The following is a 26,006-nucleotide window of genomic DNA, read 5'->3' as shown; positions in this document are numbered from 1 at the left end:
ATAAGGCTAGCCCACTTGAGATGAAGCCAGCCCAGGTAGAGCAACTGCAGCTCATATAAGACAGCCCAAGCCCAAGAGACCAAGCTAGCACAGACTGGACCAGGTTCACCCTCCATAGAAAGGACCTGTCTGGCCAAGAGGTTGGTTGGATCAGGACAACCCCACTAATGCAGAAAAGGCCCTCTGCCTGGAAAAGGGCCAAGAGATCGGTGCAAGAAACTGCAGCCCCCTTTTCTGGCTGTTCTGAATCTTCCCCACCCAACCTCTCTCCTCTTCACGAAGCCCTGTGTGCTCCCTAGCCCCAGACTCACCAAAGCAACGGCGTCCATTGTCAGAGAGGACAAAGCCAGGCGGACAGAGGCACTGGAAACTCCCGGGGCTGTTGGTACAGGTGCCAAAGAGGCAGAGGTTGGGCTCCTCCAAGCACTCGTCGATGTCTAGAGGGGCAGGGACATAAACTGGGTGGGGTGCGAGCAGGACCTCCACCAGAGTGGGGCAGCCTCAGCTGTCAGGAGGGGTAGACAGAGTGGGGGCCCAGGAGCTGACCCGACGCAGTGGCCCCGGGGCTCAGTATGAGCCAGAGCAGCAGGGAGGTAGTGTGAGGGGTCTTTCCTAGAAGGTGACTTCAGGGCAGGGGTCATGATCAGGAAAAGTTCATCTTTATAGACAAATTTCGTAAAAAGTAACCGAGACTAGATAAATTTTGCCTACACTGGATGGAGTTAGTTCACACTGTATTATTAGGCTAGCCCAGATGGAATAGACCAGAGGTGGTAAGGCCAGACTGGTAAGGTTAACCCACACTATACAATGCCAGACGGGTCTAAGTTAGCCCAGGTTGTATAAGGCTAGCCGAGATGGATTAGATAGGTGGAGGCCAGGATAGACTGGTCCAGGTTAGCCCATGCTGTACAGTCACCTAGATGGGGGATTACATCAGTGGAACTCGGGCCAGACTGGACCTTGCCCACCATGCATCGAGTGAGTTCTGTTTGGGTAATCTTACAGTGAGACCCCACACCCATGGCCATTTTATAGGATTCACAAGGAAGCCTGTGGGCCCGAGAGTGAGCCATCAGCCTGGAGCCCAAAAACAATCCTAATAATTCAGTTTATGGAGTGCTCCTCATACTCTATGGAGCTGCATTAGGTCCTATTCTGTGTGTCTCTACCATCACCACGATCCCAGTTGAGTGCCAGTGTTACAGGCGGGGAACAGAGGCCTCTCTGGCCCCAGAGCTGGGAAGTGGGGCTGGACACTCACCAATACAGTGGTCAATCTGCACTTGGAAGCCGGAGGGACAGATGCAGCGGAAGGAGCCCTCTAGGTTCTGGCAAGTCCCTGGCAGGCAGGTTCCTGCGAGGCTGAGACACTCGTTGGCGTCTGTGGAGAGGAGAAGGAGGGGTCCCAGCACCAGCTGGTAGCAGGGGGCTTGCCTGGGGCCAGGACCAGCGCTTATAGTCAGTGCCTGATGGAGCCCCAGGACAAGCCTTCTCTGTGGCATTCCTGGAGCCAAGGAAGGGCTGAGACTCAGAAAAACAAGGACAGGTAGGGATAGATATTCTGAGCCTTGGTGGGGGTCATGGATGGAGCTAAGTGGTGTCCAGGGAAAGAGGGAGCAAGATTCCTAATCTTGAACCACCTGAAGACCCCTTTCATAGTTTCCATGGCATCCACTTAACACCTCTACTGTTCTGTATTTTGTTAAACTTAGATATTTAAAACAGCCTCACTCTCAGCTACAAACCCTATGAAAACATGGCTATAATGTGCTGGTTTTATTTCTTTTTTTCATACCTTAAAATAAATGCATGATTATGAAATGGAACCATGATCGTGGAGAAGTACCAACTGCATGTAGGAGTAGGGGCTAGCTGAGATGGTTCCCAGCACCGTGCAAGACTCACCCATACAGTTCTTCCCATCAGCTGTGAGCTCAAAGCCATCCTGGCAGAGGCAGTGAAAGGAGCCAGCTGTGTTGAGGCACTGGCCAAATCGACACACCTGCCCTGCCAGGGTGGTGCACTCATTTACATCTGCAAAGGGGAAATGGGAAAATGGGATCACCCATAGCACTGAGGCTCTGAGCCTCCCTTGCACTTCCATCCACAAAGAAGTTGAGATGACTTCAATTTATGGAGCGCTCACATGCCAGGCTCTGTACATTAGCCTTACAACTATTCTAAGAGGCAGATACCAATATTTTCCAATATGAGCTTTTAATGCTATGACTTTGCCTGTAGGTACTCCCTTGACTGCATCTCACATATTTTGTGTTGTGTTTTCATCACTTATTTAAAAGTATTTTCTAAATCCCCTTATTTCTTCTTTGACCTATGGATTCTTTAGGAATATATTGTTTAATTTCCAAATACATGAGGATTTTATGGATATTCTTCTGTGACTGATTTCTGGTTTAACTCCATTATATTCTGAGGACTTACCCTGTGACTTCAGTTCTTTTAAATTTGTTAAGGTTTGTTTTATGGCCCAAACTATGATATTTCCTGGTGAATGTCCATGTGCACTTGAGAAGAATGTGTTTTCTGGAATGTTCTAGAAATATCAGTCAGGTCTATGTGGTTAACAGCATTGTTCAGATATTCTATATCCATACTGATTTTGTATTTGTTCCCTCTATTACTGAGGGAGGAGTGTTGAAGTCTCCAACTATAATGTAGATTTGCCTATTTCTTTTTCAGTTCTGTCAATTTTTACTTCGTTTTGAAGCTCTATTGTTAGATGCATATGCTTATGAGTGTAATGTCTTCTCAGAGAAATGACCCCTTAATCAATATATGTGTCTCCTTATCTCTGATAATATTCCTTGTTCATAAGTCTATTTGGTCTGCTATTAATACAGGTAGTTACTACTATTAATCTCCATTTTACCAAGGAGGAAACTATAGCACAGAGAGGTAAATGACTTGTCTAGGGTCACACAGCTGGCAGGTGGAAAGCTGGGATTTAAACTTATGCCACCTGACCTTGGAATCCATGCTTTTAACCACTGAGCTAAAGTGCCAGCTTCACAGCACCCAGGTCTTGCTTCAACCTTCACCTTCCTCTCTCTACTATCCATCTGCCTCCCATATACCTGAGTGTAAGCTCTAGTGAGGGATCCCTGGCACCTGACAACTAAAGAAGTGTGGGGAACTTTGCCGTTGACTCATTTTCAATCTCCTGGGGGTTTTTCTGAATGGATTACAGGAGCAAGAACATTTACTTCAAAGGGGCACCCTCAAGCCATGGGCCCACTTCTCAGTGGGGTACACTGAGGTCTGCCTGCCAGCCTGCATGACTCACCCATGCAATCTCCGTTGTGTGTCATCACAAAGCCAGGGAAGCAGAGGCAGTTGTAGGAGCCGACGATGTTCTTACAGGTCCCATTTCCACATGGCTGCCGGTCACACTCATCGATGTCTGTCAGAGCAAAGCCCCCGATCCCTGCCCAGCTCACCCAGGGCAATGAGCAGCTCGGGCAGTGAGGGGCTGGGAAGCACCCTTGGTATTATTTATTGTTCCCATTTTACTGATGGGAAAACTGAGGCACAAGGAGGTGAATAAGTCATTTTCCCAATGTCTTAAGTGCCAGGACGGATGGAAGCACTGTCTCCACCCCAGAGAAGGTATAGATCCTTGGCCGCTTGGTCTGCAAAGGGGGGCAGGAAGGGGCTCTCACCCATGCACAGGGTCTGGTCCACCGAGGCCCGGAAGCCACGGTGACATAGGCATGCGTAGCTGCCCTCTGTGTCCACACAGTCACCGTGGCTACAAATATTCGGGATCTCCTGACACTCGTTCCGTCCTGGAAAAGGGCGGGCAGTGTGGTGTCCCCAGGACCACCACTCCAGTGTTTTCTAAGCCTTTGCAGACTGCGATGGGAAAGCCAGCACCTGCCTGCAAGCCCCCCATTCAAGCTGCTGCTAGCACCAAGCTATCTTTCCCTCCCAGATCACCCTCATTACTCCCCTGTGAACAGAAGCTGTCAGCACCCCCACCAGCCCAAACTCCAGCCAAGGAGAAAGCCCCAGACAGAGCCATGCCCTACCCTAGTCACAGTGGACAGAGCCTGGCTTTGTCTCATATCCCATTCCCTTACCTCCCTCCCCTGCACCTGCTGGGGTCCCCGCTTACCCACACAAGCCCCGCCTGGCAACAGCTTGTACCCTCGGGTGCACTTGCAGCGGTAGCTGCCAGGGATATTGATGCAGTCGGCACTCTGCTGGCAGGGGCTCTCCCCGCTGGCACATTCGTCCATGTCTGGGGAATACGGCCAACAGGGATGGGTGAAGGAGACACCATCCCTGCCAGAATCAAATCCTAAATCCAGCCCCCGGCTTCGGAGTGGGGGGGTCCCTCCGGAGCAGCCCCAGAACCAGAGTGAGGGTGGTTATGTGGGATGGAGCCCCTCGAAAAGGCATGAGCCCCATTAAACAGAGGGGGAAACTGAAGTTTACATAGCTTAAATGATGTGCCCAGATGGTATGGGGCGGGAGTCCAGCATCCCACCCAGGGATGGGGAGGCCAGGGAGGTGGCACCTTCGCAGATCAGCAGCACACTGTTGTAGCTGAAACCCGTGGGGCACTCGCAGCGGAAGCTCCCAATCTGGTTGATGCAGACCCCACTGGCACAGATGGCAGGGATCTCCCCGCACTCGTCGATGTCTGGGGAGGGCACCAGCATCAGGGGCAGCCCAGCCCCCGGGAACACATCGGGACCCTGAGCTAAGGGACCACAGTCTGGGAGAAGCAGCCCCACACCAGCACACACTGAAAAAATCCTGCTGTAGCCAAAATGAGATCAGGATGAGGGAGGAAAGCCTAGAGCAGGGGCGAGAGTCTTTCACAACTAAAATCACATTTGCTGTGGCCCAGCAAGCCTGCTTTGAGGGCTCTGCTGGAATAAAGCAGCCCGCGTGTCAGCAGGAAGCTGCATGGGGAGGTCCTGGGACAATGTTTGCAAGAAACTGGAAATGTCAACGGGTGAATGGATAGCACAATGTGGCCCACCCACACTCCGGAATATTACTCAGCCTTAAAACGGAAGGAAGCACTGACACTCACTACAACGTGAATGGATCTTGAACACACGGTGCTCATGAGAGATGCCAGACACACAAGGTCACGTTTCACGATTCTATTTACATGAAATGTCTAGAAGAGGCACAGCCAGAGATGGAAAGTAGAAAAATGGTTGCCAGCGGCTGGGGGAGGACAGAATGGGGAGTGACTGATATGACGACTGGGTCTCTCTTTGCGTGATAAACATGTTCTCAACTTAGATTGAGGTGATGGTTGCACAACTATGTGTATACAGTTGACCCTTCAACAACACAGGTTTGAACTGCAATTATACACGGGTTTTTTACACCAATAGATACTGTAAATGTATTTTCTCTTCCTTATGATTTCCTTTATGACATTTTCTTGTCTCTAGCTTACTTTATTGTAAAAGCACAGTATTAATATATATAACATACAAAATACGTGTTACTCGACTGTTGGTTATCGGTAAGGCTTCCAGTCCACAGTAGCTAAAATTTGGGGGAATTTGGGGAGTTGAAAGTTATATGAGGAAGTTATATGAGGCACCCCTAACCCCATGACGTTCAAGGGTCTATTATATACAAAAAACAAACAAACACTGAATTGTGTACTTTAAACGATGAAGTGTATAGTATGTGAATTATATTTCAATAAAGCTATTATATGTAAAAAAAAGAACCTGGGCACACCTAAATGCTCATCATCTGTGGAGGGCCGGCTTGTGACCCGGGACATAGCTACACATAGAATATACTAGACAGCCGGGCCAAAGGGGAAGGAGGCCTACATAGAGTAACCTGGCCGATTCTTCACAACTTATTTCTGCGTGCAAAAAGAAAGTTACAGACCAATATGTAGGGATATCATAGAATTTCTGTCAAACTCCCGAGAAAAGAAAGCCACACATTTTCAATGGGAAACGTCTGTGTGTATTTAAATGCATGAAGAAAGAACTAGATAATGTGGTGCAGAGTTGTACACCTGAAATCTATGTAACTTTGCTGGCAACTGTCACCCCAATAAACTTTAATTTTAAAAAATAAATAAATAAACATAAACTCATTTAAAAAAAAGAAAGAAAGAAAGAACTAGAAAGAAATACTCCGGGCATAAAGCATGGGAACACTAAGAGAGTGTGAAGGGGACTTAGATTTGAGGTGGTGACTGGAAGGGAAGTAGAACTTATCTGCCATGTTCCAATTGTTTAAAATAAGGAAAATACATCCATGGGGTGAAAACCGCTGGAAATGGGCTCACAATTAAACACCACACAGCTGAAATTTGGCATGTAGGTTAATACCTTGTACAAAACCTCATTTAACTTAAAAAGGAAGTGTTCTTACTGTGACAGAGCTGCAACCTGGATGAACCTTGGGGACATGATGCTCAGTGAAATAAGCTAGACACAGAAGGACAAACACTGTGTGATTCCGCTCATATGACATCCCCAGAGGAGTCAGATTCATAGAGACAGGAAGTAGATGGTGGGGTCGGGGGCTGGGGGAGGTGGGTTGGGAGTGAGTGTTTTATGGGGACAGAGTGTCAGTTTGGGAAGATGAGAAAGTTCTAGAGATAGATGGTGGTGATGGTTCCGCAACAATGTGAATGTACTTAATTCATGCCACTGAACTAACATTTAAGAATGGTTAAAATGGTATATTTTATGTGTTATTTTATCAGAAGTTTTAAAAATGAACAATAATAAAAATACTCCTATTGCTGTTTTTCTTAAATTTGAGGGCAGGATTCCTGGCCTGGCCTGGGGGTCTGGAAATGCAGGGGGGCATGGAGTGGGGGAGGGTGAAAGGGAAAGAACTGTAGGGGAGGGGAAGGGAGCAGTCAGGACTCACGGGACAGAGACCTGGAGCTATGGGCTGGAGGGCAGGGCCACTCACCGAGGGGCTTCCCTGTATGAATGTCAATAATGAAGCCGGGGACCTGGTTTCCGCACAGGACCTGGTAGGCAACTGGGCAAAGGAGAACAGGGTGGGGATGCAAGACCAAAGGCTCCCTGGGAGGACACCCCCTCCCCGTTCTCTTCCCAAACCCCCATCACTTCCTCTACCCCTGGAGCCCAGCCCTCATTTGGCCTTTAGTAACTAATCTCTCCCTCCCCCAACTTTGACCTCCCTCATCTTTTCCCTGCCTGAGCACCGCCAACCACACCCCAATGTCCTCACCATAAAACACACCCTTCAGTTTGTACCTCCTGGCCCCACCCTGCCGCCCACAGTGTCTCCTGCCCTCCCGTGACAGTGATGTCATTACACATCCAGATATGCCCTGCTCTGTCAGGCCACCACAGCTTTGCACAGGCTATTTCCTTTGCTGTTCCCTAGCATAGCCCATTTCAACCTTGAGGACTCAGGGCAGTCCACAGGGAAGGAAGAGTTCCTTAAGCTCCCCCTGACCTGCCACTCTGACCCCAGACAGCTGACGGCACCACCCATGGGTTAAGAACACCTCCAAGGTAATTCACTCTCTAATTACATCCCACTGCTGACACCAAGATCCTGCCCAATCTCAATTCCCAGGAAGGGTACATGACCCTGGACCCACCTGATGGACAGGCATTTGGGCAATGCCACCTTGCCACCTGTCCCTAGGTCCCTGCCCTGGCCCTCACTCTTCTGCCTGCATCATGATGAGAACGGACCAATCTCAGCAGCTGTTTTGCTGGTGTGAACATCTGCCTTGTGTTATTATACTTGCACCTCAGACTCAGGTGCGTAAGATCTGGCCAGGCAGGTACCTAAGTCCCAGCACACAACCGGTGGGTGACATTTGATCTGTCTTGACAGTCTTGTGGTCAGAATTGGCCCTTTGCATCTTCCAGACTGCACACTTATGCCTTATTCTTGACCCCTGGAACCCAGAACAGGGCCCAGCAGTACCCAGAATGCCCAGTAATGACGGCTACCCATTTCACTCCATTGGGTTGAACAATGACCCCTACTCCAAGTTTATGTCCACTCACAACCTCTGAATGGGACCTTTCTTGGAAATAGGGTCTTCGCAGATGTAATCAAGTTAAGATGAGGTTGTCCAGGACTGAGGTCGGCACTAAATGCAATAATTGGTGTCCTTATAAGGAGAGACATACAGAGACTCAGGGAGAAGCCATGTGAGATAAGGCAGAGGTCAGGGTGATACAGCTACAGGTCAAGTTAACAGAGACACCTGGAGTAACCAAATGCTGGAATAGGCAAGGAAGAATTTTCTCTGAGCCTCTGGAGGGAGTGTGGCCCTGCCAACACTTTGATTTCTGACTTTCTGGGTTCTTTAAGCCACCAAGTATGTGGTCGGCTAACTTGTTACTGCAGCCTTAAGAACAAATTGTCTCAGTCTGGGGTGCTATAACAAAATACCATAGACTAGGTGGCTTAAACAACCAACATTGATTTCCCACAGTTCTGGAGGCTAGAAGTCCCAGATCAAGGCACCAGCATATTCAGTGTCTGGTGAGGGCTCTCTTCCTGATTTGCAGATGGACACCTTCTTGTTGTGTCCTCACATGACAGAGAAAATCTCTCGTGTCTCTTCTTATAAGAGCACTAATCCCATTCATGAGGACTCTACCTGCATGAACTAATGACCTCCCAAAGGCCCCACCTCCAAACACCACCACGGGTTAGTGTTTCAACATATGAATTTTGGGCAAACATAAAAATTTAGTCAATAGTACTAATATAACTATAACCCTCTAATTGCCCCCTTCTAATCACTGCTTCCTTCCTGCAGCTCTTTCTGATACGTGGGCTGGCTGCTAGGTTATTCTAATAGGCCTTGTCTCAGCTGCCAAAATGATCTACTGCTTAGTCCTGCCTCCAGGCCTTTGCTCATGCTATTCCCTGCCTGGAACAGCCCTCTTCATCCTGACCAACATTTTCAGCAATCCTCCCCAGAGCTTCTCCTGGTTGCTATAACCAGTTGTGCTTTATGACCTGGCTCCAGACATTCACTGACCCCTCCAAATAGTCTGTGAGTCTTCAAGAACTTTTACCACAAATGAAAGTCTCACTAATCCATCCTGAATTCCCCAAATCTGTGACATGGAAAGAAGGATGTCTTGCCCACCCAAAAAATATTGATTTCCATACATTGGGACATAACTTAAATTCTTTAGCTCTCATAAGAACAACGTAGACTAATCAGGGAGTCCAAAGTGGGGTGTGCCTCCTTAAACATTACTAAAAGCACCAAGCTTAAAGAAGGTGGGGGAAGAGCACTCACGACTGGCAGGAGTGGGGCAGGCTTGGCAGGGTCTATTCCAGGCCTGGCCGATGTTGTAGGAGCAGCAGCACATCTTCCGGGTTACGTTAAAAGCCAGTTCATTCCGACATGTGCCATTATAATGCCGGAAGCAGACGCTCTTCCTCATGTCTGCAGTTGGGTTGGGGAGAAAAGTGTAGTAAGAGACACCCAAGTCAGAGGAAGAGAGGGCCAGACAAATCAGAACTCATTCACGAATCCATTTGAAAATTACTGGCTTGATATCTCTACCCCAGCACACTTGAAAGTGATATTCACTTTTTAGCCTTTTTTGGGCAGTGCACAACCTGGACAACTATTCCTGACAGCTCTGGGCCCCTGAGCCCTGCAGCCTTATTAATTGCAGCATCCCAGCATCTCAAATACATGCACTGTCTTCTCTCTCCTCCCCCAAACACGTCTCTCCACACTCTTCCAAGGCTTGGAGACTCCCAGAAGTTTCTTCCACACCCACGTGATGCTTTCACAACAGCCAGTCTCCCATCATCATACTCCATACCCATGCAGTTGTTGCCACCATTCACTGGCAGGTACTCCGCAGGGCAGACACACGTGTAGTTCCCCAGGGTGTTGTAGCAGGTACCGGGGCCACAGATGCCCGAGTGTGTGGAGCATTCGTCAATGTCTGTAGGGGAGGGAGGGACGGCATCGAGGAACTGTCTGGATAACCTCCCACCCCAGGTCTGGTGGAGTCACCTCACATGGGCTTGAGTTTGGTGTCAAGATTAGCTTAAAATGCGGACATTTTAGTGACATGGAAAGATACGACATGGTGCTACGTGAAAAAAAAAAGTTTACTATGATCCCACTTCTATTAAGAAAAAATATGACCTGAGCCCATGCAGTAATTATATTATGACCAAGAGTGGGGCAACCACGGGCTTCCTAATGTGATGTGATAGGAAGCAAGAGCCCTATGAAAAATGTATCCTTGTGTCAAAAGAATAATATAAATGAAGCCACTTTAAAAGTTGGAGCTACCATCCCAGAGGAACTGCCTTGCTCGTTTGGTGCCTCAAACTTTTGGATGTTAAAACAGGGCAAAATAACCTTTGGACTGGGCCTAACGCAACTTTGTGCCCTAAACAACTGTTTGCAAAGATAACAAGAAAGCAGATATGATGACTCCTGGACTGATAACTATAGACTGAATATTAAAAACATTGTTAGCTTACCTGCACCAATAGAAATGCCTTCTTTCTATTTTTTTTTGGGGGGGAGGGGTACAGGACTTTATTGGGGAACAGTATGTACTTCAGGACTTTTTTCCAAGTCAAGTTGTTGTCCTTTTGATCTCAGTTGTGGAGGGTGCCATTCAGCTTCAAGTTGTTGTCCTTTCAATCTTAGTTGTGGAGGGCACAGCTCAGCTCCAGGTCCAGTTGCCGTTGCTAGTTGCAGGGGGCGCAGCCCACCATCCCTTGCGGGAGTTGAACCGGCAACCTTGTGGTTGAGAGGACATGCTCCAACCAACTGAGCCATCCAGGAGCTCAGCGGCAGCTCAGCTCAAGGTGTCCTATTCAATTTTAGTTGGGAGTCGAGGAATTGAACTGGCAACCTTGTGTGGTTGAGAGCCCGCGCTCCAACCAACAACTGAGCCATCCGGGAGGCAACTCAAGGTGCCGTGTTCAATCTTAGTTGCAGGGGGCAGAGCCCACCATCCCTTGCGGGACTTGAGGAATTGAACAGGCAACCTTGTGGTTGAGAGCCCACTGGCCCATGTGGGAATCAAACCGGCAGCCTTCGGAGTTAGGAGCACGGAGCTCTAACTGCCTGAGCCACTGGGCCGGCCCGCCTTCTTTCTATTGATGTAATTGTTCCCCTTCCCTTTCTCATCAATACCCCTTGCCTTTGTCTCCCAAACAGAACACTATTTGGGTTTTTGCTTGAATCAGTGCTCCTTGAATAGCTATTCTTTTTAAAAAATTTCAAGTAAAGGCTTGTTGCCTCTCACTTTGAAAGGCCTTTTACTTTTAGGTTAGCACTTGAAAAAAAAAGTTGACTCTGAATCTGATCAATCGTCTAGCCCAGAGGCAGGAAACTTTTTCTGTAAAGGGCACATAGTAAATTATTTTCAGTTTCATGCTCAAAACCATGGTCTCTGACATAGCTACTCACTCTGCCATTATAGTGTAAAAGCATTCATAGACAATAGGTCAACAGATGGGCTGTATGCCAATAAAACTTGATTTATGGACACTGAAATGTGAATTTCATGTGTCACAATATATTCTTCTTTTGATTTTTTGATCCGTTTAAAAAAATGTAAAAAGTATTCTTAGTGGGCTGTACAAAAACAGGTGTCAGAATATTAGCATGCTAGAAGTGACGTCAATGAAAAATGACAGAGTAGGGAACGTCAGGGCTCCATTTCTCAACAAAAACAACTATTGAGCTGGCAAAAAAAAAGACAAAATCAACTTTTGCAGGATTCTGGAATCTAGCCAAAACTTAAAACAATCAGGGGATTTGATCCATAGGAAATCCTAAAGAATCCATAAAATACAAATTATTGGAGCTAATAAATGAGGTCAGCATACTTGCAGGATATGACATCAACTCACAAATATCACTTGTATTTCTATATATTACCAATAAATTTAACAAAAAAGGTGAAAGATACACACTGAAAACTATAAAATATTACAGAAAAAAATTGAGAAGACCTATATAAATGGAAAGAGACCCTGTATAACAGATTAGAAGACTTATTTTTGAGATGCCAGTACTCCCCAAAGCGATTTACAGTTTCAGTGTAATTACTCCTCTCAAAATCCTAATGACTTCTTTGTTTTGTTTTTCAGAATTGGAAAAGCTGATTCTAAAATTAATTTGGAATTGCAAGGGAGGCCAAATAGCCAAAACAATCTTGGAACGAGAAAAACAAAGCTGGAGGATTCACACTTCCCAATTGCAAAACTTACAATGCTACAGTAACTAAAACAGTGTGGTCCTAGCATAAGGATAGACCGATAAATCAAGGGGTTAGAATTTAGAGTCCAGAAACAAACTCATACATCTACAGTCAATTGATTTCTGACAAGTCTATTCGATGGGAAAAGAAGATTCTCTTCAACAAATGGCACTGGGACAATTGGATTTTCACATGCAAAAGAATAAAGTTGGACCCCTACCTCATACCATATACAAAACAAAAACTCAAAATTGATAGAAGACCTAAAGGTAAAAGCTAAAACTACAAAACTCTTAAAAGAAAACATAGGTGTAAATCTTAATGATTTGGCAGCGGATTCTTAGGTATGACACCAAAAGCACAAGCTAAAAAAACAAAAACAAACACAAACCAGATAAATTGGACTTCATCAAAATTAAAACTTGCGAGTATCAATGAACACTATTAAGAAAGTGAAAAGACAACCACAGGATGGGAGAATTATTTGCAAATCATATATCTGACAAGTCTTATATCCAGAATATGTAAAGAACTCTCGCAACTCAACAACAAAAAGACAAACAACCCAATTTAAAAATGGGCAAAATGGCTCCGTTGGTTGGAATGCGTCCTCTCAACCACAAGGTTGCCGGTTCAACTCCCGCAAGGGATGGTGGGCTGTGCCCCCTGCAACTAGCAACGGCAATGGGACCTGGAGCTGAGCTGCGCCCTCCACAACTAAGATTGAAAGGACAACAACTTGAAGCTGAATGGCACCCTCCACAACTGAGATTGAAAGGACAACAACTTGACTTGGAAAAAAAGCCTGGAAGTACACACTGTTCCCCAATAAAGTCCTGTTCCCCTTCCCCAATAAAATCTTTTAAAATAAATAAATAAAAATTTTAAAAAAGGGCAAAAAACTGAAATAAACATTTCTCCAACAAAGATATGCAAATGGTTAATAAACACATGAAAAAATGCTCAACCTCATTCGTCATTAGGGAAATGCAAATTAAAATTGTGGTGAGATACTACTTCACACCCACTAGGATGGTATAACTTTAAACAATGGGGAAAAAATGTTGGTGAGGATGTGGAGCAACCAGAACCGTCATACATTGATGGTGGGAATGAAAATGGTGCAGCTACTGTGGAAAACAGTTTGGCAGTTCCTCAAAAAGTCACACATAGAATTCCTATATGACCCAGTGATTCCAGAAGTGAGACAAACTATTCAACAAGGACGGGCTACAGAATTTGCTCAGTGCAACCTGAAAACCAGGGCTTCATTGTTGAAATTATATGAAGAAGATAGTGATGGCAGAGCATTAAACCAAGCCAGGGGACTTCATAGTATCGGGCCCTTGAGTCTGGCTGCTGGGAAGGGCTGCAAGGACTGCAGCCTTCAAGGGAACAAACTGTCCCTACAAGTATGTCCAAGGTCAACATTCAGGTTAGTCTCCCCACCCTGTGACAGCCAAGAAACTTGGCACACCGCCATTACTTATTGATGGCAATTGTCTCTATTTTCTGTTAATATTCTATGGGAAGGGGGAGAATGGGAGGAATGAGATATTTTTCAAGCATTTTGGGTTCTGATTCTGGATTGACAGCTCCCATATCCATGTACAGAGGAAATCGCTTTCGATCTTAAATCTCTCCCTTCCTTCACCATTTCTTTAAGTTTTGAAACAGTGCTGCTCAGAGCAAAAGATACGCTGTCCTTGTGAGCTCTTGTTAGAGTCTGTTTGGATGTAGGTGCTCAGCTAATTTTGTTGAATGAAAAAGAATGGATTAATGCATGAATGAACAAATGAATGAATGAATTCCGTACACTGCATTAAAGAGTTCAGGCTCAGGGATGAGAACAGCGGGGTTCAAAGCCAGTTTCCATTACTTATTAGCTGGTGCCTCTCAAAAAGTCACTTAACCTCCTTAAGCCCTGGTTGTTACATCTGAAAAATGGGATCATAATGGGAATATCTCCCTCATGGGGCTGTTGTCATGAATGAATGACAAATGAGGATGCTCACAACAGTGGTGACACAGAGTCACAGATACCAGTAAACTGTTGGTCATTTCTATGATGCTCAAATGAGAACAACAAGAAGACAAGTGAAGTAATGCTTGAAGGAAAGGTGGGCCCATTCCTTCTGTGCCTTTCCCTTCCCAGTTTTGGCTCTGGGCCTTGGTCAGCTTTTGTCCGAATGAGGAAGGGCATGACTGCTGTAGCAAAGCCAGGTCATTTCTGAGTGGGTAGGTTGATGGTCAGGTGACTGGGAGAAGGCAGCAAAGCAGAGTGTAGACTAGGGCATGCGTTGAAGCTTTCCCCACCCTTCCAATGGGCCTCAGGCAGCAAGGCGGGTGAGCAGGCTCTTAGGGGCATTTCAGACCCCAGTACCTGAGCAGGAGGAGGTGAGGCTGGGAGGGAAGGCAGGGTGGCCAGGGAGGGTCCAGGCTTACCCTCGCAGATGCGGCTGTCCTCATGCAGGTGGTAGCCAGGGGGGCACTCGCATTGAAAGCTGCCGAAAGTGTTGACACAGTCACCCCCCTGGCACAGCCCTGGCAGTTCCTGGCACTCGTCAATGTCTGTGAGGAAGTGAGAAGGCCATACTTGGAAACTAAACCCAAGCAGAGGACTCAAGGACACCCATGCCCTGCCCTGGGCTCCCTAGGGTCCTAGAGGAGCCAGTCTTGCTTCTTCAGGAATACCTGGAAGCTGTTAGATATTTGGAGGGTTCAGTCCAGGGCCTATCCTGGAGGCCACACCCAGACTCTCTTGTGTCAGTGTCACCCTGAATTCATCCCTTTTTCCTTTATCCCATCCATCCATCCATCCATCACATAGTTTCCTCTCAATGGAATTCTCCAATCTCATCATTGGATGAAAGGATGTATAGATGTACAGATGTACGCATGGATGCATGAATGGATGGGTGGGTAGGTGGATAGATAAGAAAAGTAGTGGATGAGTGAATAAGTAAGAGTGTGAATGGATAAGAAATAGATGAGTGGATGGATGGATGGATGGATGGATGGGAAATAAATGGATGGGAAATGAATGGATGGGTAGCTGGATAGGTAAATAAGTGGATGGATAGATATAAAAAGTAATGGATGAGTGAAGAAGCAAGTGGGTCAATAGAGAAGATGGATGAGTAAATGGATGGATTGGTTAGTAAATGAATGAATGTATGATGGGTAGATGAGTGGATGGATGGATGGATGGATGGATGGATGGATGGATGGATGGATAGATGACTGGGTAGATGGATGTAGAGATGAATGGATAGATGAATGGATGGATAGGTAAATGAGTGGATGGACGAACAGATGGATGGATGGATGGATATGAAAAGTAGATGGGTGAATAAGCAAATGAATCAATGGACAAAAAGATGAATGAGTGGATGGATGGGTGGATGGATGGACGAATGGCTGGGTGGGTAGGTAAGTGAGTAGATGGATGAATGGATGGATGGTAGATGAGTGTATGAATACATGTATGGATGGTAAATGAGTGTATGAATGTATATATATAGATGGATGGATGGAAAGAAGGAAAGATGACGGATGCATGGGGAATGGATATATAGATGGAGGATGGATGGATAGATGGATAGATAGGTGAATGGGGGATGAATAAAAGGAAGGATAGATGGATGGATGGATGGATGGATGGATGGATGGATGGATGGATGGATGGATAAATCAACAGGTGAAAGAAAAGATGGCTGAAAGAAAGACAAAACATTCACCACAAACTAAAAGCACAGTTTGGCCTCACTGTCTGGCCTCTAGGCAGGAGGATCTGGGCCTCCCCAGAACTGCCCAACTCTGCACTTTGGTGAGGGAGTGATGAAATAAAGGTCAATTGGTGGGTGTGTGATGGATGGTCTGCCAGGAACTCACCTTCCAGAATGACAGTGATGGGGTTGGGCCGGAAACCCTCGCCACCTGGGCACAAGGTTCTGTACTCAGCTGCAAGGGAAACAGGCTCTTGTGAAGGGTGTGGGGCAGTGCACTTTGGCAAAGGCCAGTGGAGGCAGGGGAGGGGAGGACCCTAAGAAGAGCTCAGGAGTAGGTCCTGCAGTCCTTTACTACACCAACTACATCCTTACCTCCTCAACCGCTTGGGGCCAGGACACACTGGCCAATCCTGGGGGGTCCAGTATCTGCACTTGTGTGTGTGTGCATGTATGTGTGTGTAAACATGTGTTTAATTCAACATATGAAGATGGATCGTGTGGTAGTAGCTGGGGGTGGGGAGGAGGAATTCCTAATTCCTTTTGGTTCAAAACGAGACCTTAGAGTGATCTCAGGTTTCTCCCATGAAAGGAATATCCTGGCCTCTCTCCCACCCTCCCTCCCTGCATCTCTCTCTCTCTCTCTCTCTCTCTCTCTCTCTCTCTCTCTCTCTCTCTCTCTCTCTGTCTCCCTCTGTCTCTCTTTCTCACACACACACACACACACACACACACACACACACACACACCTGAATAGGTGAACAGGTGCCTTCCTGTTCATACCTGAGGCCTTTGCATGTGTTGTTCCCCTGCATTGCACACCCTTCCCTCTACTCTGCGTAGAAAACTCCTATTCGTCCTTCAAAACCTCATTCAAGCCTCCTGCCTTGGGAAGCCTTCCTTTACCCCTTCCTCTCCAGGCTTTCTCCTGAGCCATCACTGTGTCTCAAACAATAGCTCAACTCTCAGTCCTGGGGCTGTTGTTTTACAGGTGACAGGCAGTGTACAGTGTACAGGTGCCCAACAACAAAGGCTTGACCTTTGCTGGGTACCCAGACCCTAGCAAAGGGCACAGAGGAACCCTTAATATTTGTTTGACTGATTGAGTGAATATAAGTACACAGAGAAGAATTTGCAGGGATGGCAGAAAGACACCTTGGAGAGAGGCCCAGACAATGAACTTCCGAGAATACACTGTGTGACCCAGAGCAAGCCCCCGCCCTCTCTGGTTCCCAGTGTCCCTCCCTTAGCAGAGATGACCCCCTAAGCCCCAGAGAGGCCCAGACTGGGACTAGTAGGCGTCTGTGGCTTAAGCCACAGTGCTCGCCTGTTCCCCAGCCCCTAGGACTCACTGGTGTTGGCCATCGGGCACAGCTCACAAGGGTTGCCCCAGGCCCGGCCCAGAGAGCAACAGCACGATGCTCGGGTGACGCCAACCCCGATCTCAGCACTGCAGGAAATGCCACCATCCCCTCGGTCGTGTGTGTCCAGGAAACAGTTTCCAACCCGGGTGTCTGAACAGGCAGAAGGGATGGTTAGCAAATGGCAGAGAAGAAATGGTGCACATGTGTGTTTGCACCTCTGTGTGTGTGACTGTGCATGTGTGTGTATGTGCCTGTGAGTGTGTAACTGTGACTGTGTGTGTCTCTGTGTGTGCAACGGTGTGCTCATGTGTAATTGTGTGTGTAACTATATGTCTCTGTGTGTGGCTGTGTAACTGTGTGTTCAACTCCATGCGTCTCTGTGTTTGGATAACTGTGTGTAACTGCATGTGTGTGTGACTGTGTATGTCTCTGTGCGTGTGTGTGGGCCTCTGTGCATGCATGCACGTGTGTGTGCGTGTGTGTATATGTGATGGGTGTTTCTGAACAAGGAAAATCAAGAAGTGTGTCTGTGTGTGTGTCTGTGTCTGTGTGTGTGTGTCTACAGCAGAAGGCTGTATCTCAACAGGCAACTGGGGAGCCAACAAAGGTATTGTTTGTCAGGAGCAGGTAGATTTGAACAGGTTGACAGGCCACAGTTACCAGGATATAGTCCCATCCAGCTCACGAACTCCAGAACCCCAGCCGGAGCTGAGTGCATACTCACCCACACAGCCCACCCTGCTGGGGTTCAGCTCAAAATCCTGGGGGCAGTTGCAAAGGTAGCTGCCGGGGGTGTTGACGCACAGGCCATTGATGCAGTTCACCGGGTCTGCACACTCATTGACATCTGCGGGGTGGCGGCACCATCAGCAGGAGCCCTTCCCTTGCCCCACGTCCCTCCCACCTTCCTCTCGGGAAACGAAATCACTGGATGTTGGGGACCAGGCTGCAAGCCATGTCCTCCCCTGGGAAGGAAGCCAAGGGGACAGCAGCCTCCAGGGTCTGTCCCGCCCCATAACCAACATTTAGAACATGCTGTCAAACCAGGCATTGGCAGATGACCATCTGTGGGCCAGATCCAGCCCCCTGCTTGTTTGTGTGAATAAAGTTTTATTGGTACAAGCCCATTCAATTTCATATCACCTGCATCTGCTTTCGAGCTACAACAGCAGAGTGGAATAGCTGTGACAGATTGTATGGCTCAGAATCAAAAATACTTGCTATCTGACCCTTTACTGAGAAATTTTGCCAACTCCCATTTTAAACACACAGGCGGGATACCATTTGGACGGCTGTGGTAGAGCTAATACGCCTTCATTCATTAATTTACTGCATTAATTCATGGATGACAGGCAACAATGTGGGTTAATGAGAACGGGGATCAATCAATCAGACAAGGCCCACCCCGGGAGAGCGCATGCGAGAAGAAACCTGGGGGCAGTGAGAAAGCAAACTGTGCCCCTCCCAGCCCCACTCCTGCATCCCCCCGGCCCCCACCCTGCTGACCCCACACCTGTGCAGTTGCCACCACTGCGGTCCAGCTCAAAACCCTCATCACAGATGCAGCGGAACATTCCAGGCAGGTTCTCACAGCTCCCGAACACACAGAGGTTTCCCAGAATGCACTCATCCACGTCTGTGGAGATGCCAGGTCAGGCCGCCCTGCCTGCAGGGACCCACCGGCTCTGTCCTCACCCCGGCCACCCCAGGCCTTACCCTGGCAGGTGCGCTGGTCCTCTGCGGGGTTGAAGCCCATCTCGCATTCGCAGCGGTACCCGCCGGGGGCATTAAGGCACTGCCCGTTCTCACAGAGGTCCACGTCCTCTGCACATTCGTCCCTGTCTGAGGGGCCCCGAGAGGCAGATGGCTGGGAGCCAGCTAGCTAAGACCCGTGCAGGGCAGGCAGATGGCCTTGGTCACTCGAACCCTTCACTGTCACATAAGGTGCTAGTAGCGTTGGGAACTCAGAACTCCCACTTGGTAAGCAGGTGACCAAGTCGGCACCAGGGAGCCAGCAGGCAGGGGACTGGTTCCTGGGGCCTCCGCCAGGGGCAGGCGGGGGACCTAGACACTCAGGATCCAGGGCGGAGGCCCACTGAGAAGTAAGTAGGTGTCCCTGCTCCCCACTTCCACAAGGTACCATGCATTCAGACTCCAGCAGGGAAGGCTGCCCTGGTGACCAGGCCTGGCCTGCAGCCCCGCCAGCTACAGGCATGTCCTCCCCAGCACCCATGGAGACAGGACTGGGTCAGTGTGAGTCAGGAAACCAACTGGCCACGATGGCCACCTCAGAGCCCAGTCCCCAAGGCTGTCCCTCTTAGGCCCCTCCTGCTCTCCCACCCCTCCCCAATCTCACCTTCACAGAAGAAGCCATCCCCAGCAAAGCCCGGGTGACAGGCACAGTGGTATGAGCCAGGGGCATTAAGGCAGTTGGCGCTCGGGCTGCACTGGTGCTCCTGGAAGGTGCATTCGTCCAGGTCTGCAGGAGACAGGGCCCAGAGCCCCCACGAGTGTATGCATTGGGGGGATGCGGGAGGCAGACCCTCCAGTCTTGGCCCTGACAGGCCCCAAGGGCACCCCTGAACCCTTTCCCCCCAGCCCTACCTCCCACCTACCTCAGCTGCTCTGCCCACACCTCCTGTCCCCAGGCACTTACCATGGCATTCGAAGCCATCCCCCACCCAGCCTGGCTGGCACCTGCAGCTGAAACTCCCGGGGATGTTGAGGCAGGAGGCGTGTCTGTCACAGCTGTGTCCCCCAAGCTCACATTCGTCCACATCTGAGAGAAGAGGGACCCAGTCACAGGATGAGCAGAACCAGGAGAGGGGAGGAGGACACAGCACCCCCACAAGGCCTGGGTCTCATAGAAATAGGGCTTCGAGTGCAGAGTGGGGAGACTCAGTATAGCAGTAGTGGAAAGAGTAAGGGCCTCCTGAGGGGAGGGCTGAGCCAGATATGTCGCCACCACTCCGGGCGTTTCCACCTTCACCCAGAGCCCAAGAGGAAAACCCAAAAACCCAACAGGCATGATTCCCAGCAGCCCTCAGAAATGGTCTGAAATGGCAGCATGACTTAAGGCAGATGCTTAGAGTAACTCGCCTACATCTGAAACTAATACAATTGTGTATCTCAACTGTAACTGAAAAATAAATTTTAAAAAAGAGTAACTGTCCCAATGTACATGCACCCTCTTAAAGCAGGATATCCTTCTAAACCAGCATTTCCAATCCTCAGCCAATTTTGCATCACCCTTATAACTGGCAATGTTCATACACCACCTAAGAGAACCACTAGTTACTGAACATTTCTTTACACTGCCTCCCATTTTTACTTATGTAAAGGTATTTTACAAGAAAATCTTATGTCAACACCAACCGTCTCTAAGAAGTCATGGATCTGATGCTCTGTTACGTAATGTTTGATTCTGGTATGTGTTAAAATAATTGCATAATTGTAACAGTAGATGTGTGTCCCCCAAAAGATACGATCAAGTCCTAACTTTCGGAACCTGAGAATGGGACCTTATTTGGAAATAGGGTCTTTGTAGATGTATCCAGGTTAAGGTGAGGTCATCCTGGATGATAGTGGGCCCTAATCCAATGACGGGTGTCCTTTAAAAAGTGGAAAATTCAGAGACAGACAGAGGAGAATGCCATGTGCTGATGGACGCAGAGATTAGAGTGATGCATTTACAAGCCAAAGGACACCAAGAAGTCATGGCCACCACCAGAAGCCAGGAGAAAGGCGTGGGACAGATTCTCCCTCTGAGCCCCTAAGAAGGTACAACCCCACTGACACCTTGATTTCAGTCTTCTGGCCTCCAGAACTGTTGCTCTAGAGCAGTGGTGTCCAACTTTTTTCAACGTTTTTCATCAAGGGCCATATGCGGTAAAATACACAAACAGCCGGGCCACTCACTTGAGGTGAAGTACGTATTGCTTCACCTGGTTTATTTAAGTAAACTAAATATATTTTTGGAATTTGCTGCGGGCCAATAAAAAATGGATTGCGGGCCACAGTTGGCCTGCGGGCTGCAGTTCGGACACCCCTGCTCTAGAGAGAGAATACATTTCGTTAGTTCTGAGCTACCAGGTCTGTGGTAATTGGTGATGGCAGCCTAGGAAGCTAAAACAATGATTGTTGCAATGCTGACATGTTGGGCTCTCTGAGCACTGAAAAGCATCCGGCTCGCATGCTCCGGGAAGGCTGCTGTGGACACTCCAGGACTCTCCCACTGAGCTGTTGGCTAAGGAGAATCTCAGGGGCACCCGACTGGATCCTGTTCCTGCTGGAACACGAGCACAAGCCCCACCTGTGGAGACCTCTAAGAAGGAAGTGTGGCGTGCTCTGCCTTGAGGGATGAGGCAGACCCCACGACCCCTGAGCTGGCCCCTCAGAGACCTTCCCTTGTGCAGCCGACTCCCAGCTCACCGGAGCAACCCGTAGCCCCCTTCCTGACGACATAACCCGGCTGGCAGTGGCAGACAAAGGAACCCTTTGTGTTCTCACAGTCCCCGTGGAGGCAGATGTGTGGGTTCAGGTCACACTCGTTCACGTCTGCGGTATGACAGGAGAGGAAGTATGTGAGGGTGGAGGGGCTGCACCAGCACTGCTGAGTGCCCTGCCATGCGCGTGCTCTGTGTTCTCTTTGCCTGTCTCTGGGGGGTGGGGGGAGGAGCTCCCTCTGGTCCCACCATCGGGCAGCTGAGAGTGTCACGTCAGTGTTTTACAGCACATACTGGGCATGCATCCCACAAAGGGTTTTATGGCCAAATACATTTAGAGAACACTGAGTTAAACAAAGCCAACCAGATTTGCTCCCGCAGACCTTTTCAGAGGCTTTAGGCCAATGTGGAGCTGCAAGAATGGTATGAAATAGGCAGCATTCCCTACATTTTTTTGGTCCCAAGGCCCTTTTCTTAAGTGTTTCCTAAAGACTCCTGGGATCTGGAACTCTTTAAGCTGCCCGGGGCTGGGCACCTCTTCTTGGGAGGGAATTACATTTTGACCTCCTGGAAATTCCCCACTTGGCCCTCAGCTCTGTCCCCATGGGGCACCCAGTACACACTGCTCCCCAGTGATGACCTACAGCCAGGAGAGGATGGTAATCGCAGCACAAACAGCCCAGGTCCCCACGCAGGGCTCAGAGAACACAGTTCTGAGTATCTTTCCACCTGGCTCACCATCCTTTGCATACAACCCCCTGGTCAGTGGTGATTGTAAATTATGGCCCTGGGAACAGGCCGCGAGCCTCTGGTGTGCATCTGGTATACAGGGTTCACCAAATGTACTTCTAAGGAGCAAGGTTCGGAGGCCTCTGCTGCTGTAAATACCGTCCCATGGACTTTGGCGCGGACTCAAGGTACTGGTGGCCACAAGCAGACCGCCTAGCACTGCTGCAAAGCCTGCTCTCCCTTGCCTGCTTGTGACGGGGATGGGACCTGGTCTGCCACCTTCTGTAAGGTGAGGGAGTCCTGCTATGTGTGTTCTGACAGCACCTCTCAGTTCCAGCTCCTTACCAACACATGTCCTCATGTCCAGCGTGGCCATGAAGCCATCATAGCACAAACAGTGGTGACCCCCTGGCACATTGGTGCACTGGCCACCATCACAGATGTCCGGGTTCTCTTCACACTCATTCACATCTGGGGGAGCAGGATGGAGGCCAAGCTTCAGGCAGGCAGGGATGGAGGGGGCCCCCAGGGACCCTCCCACAGGATCAGTGGCCTGTTCCATGTCTGGCTGGCTCTGTCAGGGCCGGGCCAGGTTGGCTCCCCTGTGGGAGTGGGAGGGGGTTGTGCCCACGCACCTGCACATGCCCTCCCGTCCGGCATCAGTGAGTAGCCATGTCCACAGCTGCACCGGTAGCTGCCCTCAGTGTTAACGCAGTGCCCCTCACACCCACCGTTCCCAGTGAGACATTCGTTGGTGTCTGCAGTGGGCAGGGCAGAGGGCGAGGGGTAGGGCTGAGGGACAGGGTCAAGCATGGGGCTGATTTGGGAGCTGGAGCTGAGGTCAGGAGGTTGAGGTTGGGGTCAGGGGCTGGCGGGGTGACGCCCACGTGCGGCAGGTGGGCGCAGTCTCACCCACGCAGCCCCGGCGGTCAGGTGTGCTCTGGAAGCCAGTGTGGCAGGAGCACTGGAAGGAGCCAATGACGTTGACACACTGGCCACGGGGACACAGGCCGTCACTCAGGGAGCACTCGTCGATGTCTGTGGGGGGAGCGCATGGCTGGCTGGGACCCAGCGTGCACAGATGGTGGGGGGGGCCTGAGCAAAGAGCAATGGGCTGTGCCCCTCGGCCATCTGCACGACCCTGAGACACTCGGACACACATGCATGACGATGTGCTCGTGCTGCAGGCACCCACACACCCCTGTAGGTGCGAGTCCACACCCAGATACACATTCACACCCGCGCACATTCACACACTCCCCCTAGGTAGACACACATGCACACCCAGACACACCCCGCTTGCACGTTCACATAGGCTCTCACACAAACACACCCACTCACGTATAAACACAATCACCGTCAGTAGACACACACTTACACCCATGTGCCCACTCACACAGACTCACAAACACACCTCATACCCACTCTCGGCAAACATACTCGCCCTTGTGTGAATACACACCCAGATATCCACATTCTCATGCACACTAATGTAGGCTCAAAACCCTTGCTTGCACTCACATGAGAATGTCACCTGTGTAGACACACTTACACACTCAAACACTCACATGCAAACAGTTACTTGTATAGATACATTCACAGATACACACTCACACATTTGCATGGTCACACACAAATACACACTCCCTCTATCTCACACACATGCAGTCACACTTCACAGACATACATTGACTCATACTTGCACACTTGCTTTCCACTTTCACATTCAGACACACACACACAAATACACACTCCCACTATCTTATGCGTGCAACCACTAACACAAAGACACGCTGATACACACGTGCACACTCACACAGACTCACTGACACATGTGCACACTCAAAGACACACTGACAGACACGTGCATACACACACATATAGATGTACTGATACACATGCACACTCACACGTAAGTACATATTCAGAGACACACACACACACATACACACACCCATTATGTACCTCACTCTTACCACTCACACTGGCTCCCCCACTCACACAGCTGGTTGCACGCTCACCTTCACAGGCAGTGCCCTTGGTCGTCAGTGCATGTCCAGGGGGGCACTGACATGTGTAGCTCCCATCCGTGTTGGTGCAGGTGCCTCCCCGACACAGCAGTGGGTCCCGTGCACACTCATCCACGTCTGGGAGTGTGGAAGGACACAGTTGGCATGAAGATGAGGGCACAAGAGGGCATGATGTGGCTCTCGAAGCCTATCCCCGTGGCATCCCGGCCCCATCACCCCAGCGGAACCAGGAAAGCCTGGCGGTTTGGGGCACTGATGACCTGGGGAAGTGGAGTTTGAGCTGGGAGAAGCAGCACGTCAGATGGGGAGGGAAGCTGGGATTCTCAGGAGAATCAGGACCACGAGGCTGACACTCCTGGAGTCACTGAAGGAGGCTTTGAGAAACCCTCCTGGAGGACACGGCAGGGAGGCAAGGCCCAGCCCCGCCAGGCATCAGCGCGGGGAGCAGGGACCTCGCCGCCCACCTCACCAGCTTCCTCACACTCCAGTCTCACGTGCCTCTTTCTGTCCCTCAAGTCCACCTGGGGCCTCTGCATATGCTGCTTTCTCCAGGCCTTTTTCGGTCCCTCTTCACCCCATTTACTCTCACTCTCTTAGCCACAACCTCAAGCCCCACAAATGGGACACATCCCCCAGTGGCCCTTTCAAGTGATTCTAACAGTGGCCATTTTGCATTTCTCTGGCAATTTATTTTATTAACACCTGTCTCTGCATTAGATCATAAGCCTGAGAAAATTCTCTGTAGTTCCCGAGTAGAAGCACATGAAAAAGTGAAGGGAGGGGACAAGAGTCTCCCCTCGCCCAGGCCCTCTCATCTTCTCTTGCTACACCCACCTGGGGAGAATTCACTGGACTCTCAGTCCCCAGGCCTCAATTCCGCACTCCAGACCAGATGTCCTTTGGGGACGATGCCCCATGTTGTCTGTACTCACTGTGACCCAGCTGGATCACAACTCTCCCCACACCTGCCCCTCCACCTGTACCCATCACAGTAACGTCCCACCATCCCTTCACTCAGCCCCAAGCCCCACAGGGCATTGCCCTGCCCAGGTCAGCCACCTACCCATGCAGTTCTTCATCAGCATGAAGCCACTCTCGTAGCCATGGAAACACTCACACTCGAAGCTGCCCGGGGTATTAACACAGGCACCCTGGCCACAGAGGTCAGGGGAGATGCGGCACTCGTCAATGTCTGGGGAGACAGGCAGTGCAGGCTGGGCCTCCATATCTGCAGATATGCAGGACTGCCCAGGAACCCCAAGTTGCCGAACTGAACTGAGCAGGGGAATGAGGGTGCCATGACTGCACACCAGATGACAGCAGGAATTTCCACCTTGCCTGGAGGCCTCTGGAGGTCACCTTTGCCAGCCCCTTGTTTTATCTTCAAGGTCTCTGAGGCCCAGAGAGCATGATGACTTGTACTGGTCACACAGCAGGCAGGCAGGCATGACAAAGGCGCTTAAACACACAGGCCTTG

The 26,006-nt window shown here is 49.5% G+C and overlaps 1 protein-coding gene across 4 annotated transcripts in view; it reads right to left on the bottom strand.

The window, feature by feature from the left end:
- The window catches only part of FBN3 (fibrillin 3), a 59,548-nt gene that overhangs the window by 14,787 nt on the left and 18,755 nt on the right, over window positions 1–26,006 (bottom strand). For all 4 annotated transcript variants that reach the window (XM_088792333.1, XM_074337717.2, XM_088792335.1 and 1 more), the window contains exons 26-49: window positions 25,593–25,721; window positions 24,521–24,646; window positions 23,412–23,537; window positions 23,135–23,257; window positions 22,845–22,970; window positions 21,757–21,882; window positions 19,982–20,104; window positions 19,682–19,804; window positions 19,042–19,167; window positions 18,839–18,961; window positions 18,050–18,172; window positions 17,314–17,475; window positions 16,128–16,196; window positions 14,679–14,804; window positions 9,822–9,947; window positions 9,284–9,433; window positions 6,946–7,017; window positions 4,544–4,669; window positions 4,139–4,264; window positions 3,684–3,809; window positions 3,308–3,424; window positions 1,909–2,037; window positions 1,265–1,384; window positions 312–437 (exon numbers count right to left, since the gene is read on the bottom strand). In XM_088792333.1, the coding sequence (XP_088648459.1) occupies window positions 312–437; window positions 1,265–1,384; window positions 1,909–2,037; window positions 3,308–3,424; window positions 3,684–3,809; window positions 4,139–4,264; window positions 4,544–4,669; window positions 6,946–7,017; window positions 9,284–9,433; window positions 9,822–9,947; window positions 14,679–14,804; window positions 16,128–16,196; window positions 17,314–17,475; window positions 18,050–18,172; window positions 18,839–18,961; window positions 19,042–19,167; window positions 19,682–19,804; window positions 19,982–20,104; window positions 21,757–21,882; window positions 22,845–22,970; window positions 23,135–23,257; window positions 23,412–23,537; window positions 24,521–24,646; window positions 25,593–25,721 (2,949 nt within the window). The remainder of the gene's footprint in view (window positions 1–311; window positions 438–1,264; window positions 1,385–1,908; window positions 2,038–3,307; window positions 3,425–3,683; window positions 3,810–4,138; window positions 4,265–4,543; window positions 4,670–6,945; window positions 7,018–9,283; window positions 9,434–9,821; window positions 9,948–14,678; window positions 14,805–16,127; window positions 16,197–17,313; window positions 17,476–18,049; window positions 18,173–18,838; window positions 18,962–19,041; window positions 19,168–19,681; window positions 19,805–19,981; window positions 20,105–21,756; window positions 21,883–22,844; window positions 22,971–23,134; window positions 23,258–23,411; window positions 23,538–24,520; window positions 24,647–25,592; window positions 25,722–26,006) is intronic.

The sequence above is a fragment of the Rhinolophus sinicus genome, chromosome 15, assembly GCF_057876585.1.
Source record: "Rhinolophus sinicus isolate RSI-liver-muscle chromosome 15, RSI-T2T, whole genome shotgun sequence".
In the NCBI taxonomy this organism is placed as follows: Eukaryota; Metazoa; Chordata; class Mammalia; order Chiroptera; family Rhinolophidae; genus Rhinolophus; species Rhinolophus sinicus.
The sequence above is the reverse complement of the archived record's forward strand: the minus strand, read 5'-3'. Positions and strand labels throughout refer to the sequence as shown.